Consider the following 2,500-nt stretch of genomic DNA (forward strand, 5'->3'; position numbering starts at 1 on the left):
GGTGGTGCTACCAATCCTTTTAAGTATATATTGATCAAGTATCATTGGAATACCATGAGAAAAAATTTAGGGTTCAAAATGAATAGATTGTGATTTTAAAAATTCCTAATTTACTAGACAGGCTGTATGATCGATGAATAGGCTTTTGTTAAATTTTATCTACATTTCGAATTTCTTCCTCAGGTACTACTGTGACTACTGCGACACATACCTCACACATGACTCGGTAAGAGCTGGTTGAGTCACTTATATCATATAGTCAGTTGCATAACACGTAGTCTGTTGTCATAAATATGTTTCTAAATATATAAGAGTAAATTTCTTCTTCTGAGATAGCATATCTAAAATAATTTGTTCCCTAATTTTCTTTTACAGCCGTCTGTGCGAAAAACACATTGCCAGGGGCGAAAACACAAAGAAAATGTAAAGATTTATTATCAGAAATGGATGGAAGAGCAAGCACAGAATCTCATTGATGCAACAAGTGAGTATTTGAAAACCTGATATTCTTAAAGTTTCAAGGCTTTCTATTTTAAAGTTATTGTATGATTATATGTTATATTTTTCAGTAAAACCTTGTTTATTTATACCTTTTCACCACTTCTACCTTTTGAGTACCACAATAAACTTGTTTTAACTAGATGATACTACAAGTAAAAATAATTATTTCAATGCATCTTTTGACATGGCTATTTTCTTGAACAGCTGCGGCATTCAAGGCAGGAAAGATCCCCAAGGGAGCAGCCATTCCTCCTCCAAACAACATGCAAGGTGAGTTTAAGCAAAGAATTCTGGATTCATTATATCATGTTAGAAGAAACGTAGGAAGGTTTTTTAACCCAATGTCGCCGGGAAAATGCTGTGCTCATTTTAGAATTTTTTGTGAAATATCTCTGCACACAGAAGGGTTTGCAAGTGCTTAGCCACAAAGAAGTCAATTAGTAGATATTGTGACCTTATTTGATTTAACCTTTCCTTGAATTTGCAGGAAAAATATTTTTTTAATAGTACTATCAATATCGATGGTGTTATTTTTATTGTAGACATTATCATTGCTATAATGTTATTGACATAGTAACAGCAATATAAAAAATATAAAATACTTTTGAAAATCATGGAAAATGGTAAACAAAAGAGACTAGTACTCATAATTGGCTCATTGGTAACTGAGTACAAGTGGAGCCATCTATGTGTTTTGGGTTAAAGGTTATAGATTTAGGCACTAAACTAAAATACCTTTGCAAGTATTGCTATTTGTATATCTTGATTTTGAATACTTTGGTGTAACCAATTTTTTCTCCCTCACAGCTGGTGGTGGACCAGCTGGGCCAGGTGGGCCTGGAGGTCCTGGTGGTCCAGGAGGGCCAGGTGGGCCACAGAACATGGGTGGCCCAGGTGGCCCACCCAGAGGTCCTGGCATGGGCAACATGGGTCCTCCAGGCATGACAGGAGGAAATATGCCAGGGAATATGGGAATGCCACCCATGGGTCCAAGAGGACCAATGATGGGTCCTCCCATGATGGGACCCCCCGGGCCTGGCATGCCCCCAGGAATGATGCCAGGTGAGGCTGTCTGTTTCTGTGTCAGATAGGCTTAGGTGGTAATCATAAATCAGTCAAATTTAATAGCAGTAATTAGAGTAATCAATGTTAAACTTATGAATAGATCTGACCAAAATTGTATATAGAATAAGAGTTTGTGTGACAGTTCATCATTCCTACATTTTTCCAAATCATCTAGCTTAACCCTTCCAATGTGGTGACCCCCCGGTAACTGGAGTTACCTGTATTCTTACTGTCTCAGTCAAGTAGACGCCAATTTTTGCCTCACATGTGTCTGTGGTCACTTCCCACCTTAGTTCTTGCTTTTTGTGTGTGCGCGCGTGTGCGTGTGCGTTTTTTATTTAATCCAAGGAGATTCATATTTATCTGTTCAAATTCTCTTTCCCCCACGTGAGGATATTGGGCCATCAACACCTGGATTTATAGGGAATTCTTGGACAACTTGAAGGATTCATTTTTAATTTTCTTTTCTTGCTTCTCCTTACCTTGCAGTTATTTTACACTCTAATTGTGCCAACTACTCCTGTTGTAGGTTTCCAGATAGCTAGTAACTGCATTTGATATGTTTTAATTTTACCTGAACCAAATAATATCATTAATTTTTTTAATCAAATACTGCCTCTTTCTAAACCTCTCAGGTCACAATAACTAGATTCCTCTTTGTGTATTGCAGGCATGCGTCCCCCAATGGGCCCCATGGGACCAATGATGATGGGTCCAGGTGGCATGCGACCTCCTATGATGGCAGGGCCTCCGCAGATAAGACAATAACAAGAGTAGGCCCAATGGTCACTTGCCTTTGGGTGCTGTCAGTAATTAGCTCTTGGATGTAAACTAGATGCTGTTCCCTGTTAATACCCTGTTTTATAGCAGACGAGGTCATGTCAAGAGGGAAACCTGTTATCTTGCAGTACAAAGTGTCACAAGAGTTTTCCAT

The 2,500-nt window shown here is 38.6% G+C and overlaps 1 protein-coding gene across 1 annotated transcript in view; it reads left to right on the forward strand.

The window, feature by feature from the left end:
• Nucleotides 1-2,500, forward strand: part of LOC125033993 (U1 small nuclear ribonucleoprotein C-like) — a 4,773-nt gene that overhangs the window by 1,898 nt on the left and 375 nt on the right. Inside the window, exons 2-6 of the mRNA XM_047625610.1 lie at nt 184-226; nt 376-484; nt 706-771; nt 1,309-1,563; nt 2,237-2,500. The exon at nt 2,237-2,500 is cut by the window's right edge and continues 375 nt beyond it. Coding sequence (XP_047481566.1) covers nt 184-226; nt 376-484; nt 706-771; nt 1,309-1,563; nt 2,237-2,334 — 571 coding nt within the window. The 3' untranslated portion in view covers nt 2,335-2,500. The remainder of the gene's footprint in view (nt 1-183; nt 227-375; nt 485-705; nt 772-1,308; nt 1,564-2,236) is intronic.

The sequence above is a fragment of the Penaeus chinensis genome, chromosome 17 (assembly GCF_019202785.1).
Source record: "Penaeus chinensis breed Huanghai No. 1 chromosome 17, ASM1920278v2, whole genome shotgun sequence".
NCBI classification, from domain to species: domain Eukaryota; kingdom Metazoa; phylum Arthropoda; class Malacostraca; order Decapoda; family Penaeidae; genus Penaeus; species Penaeus chinensis.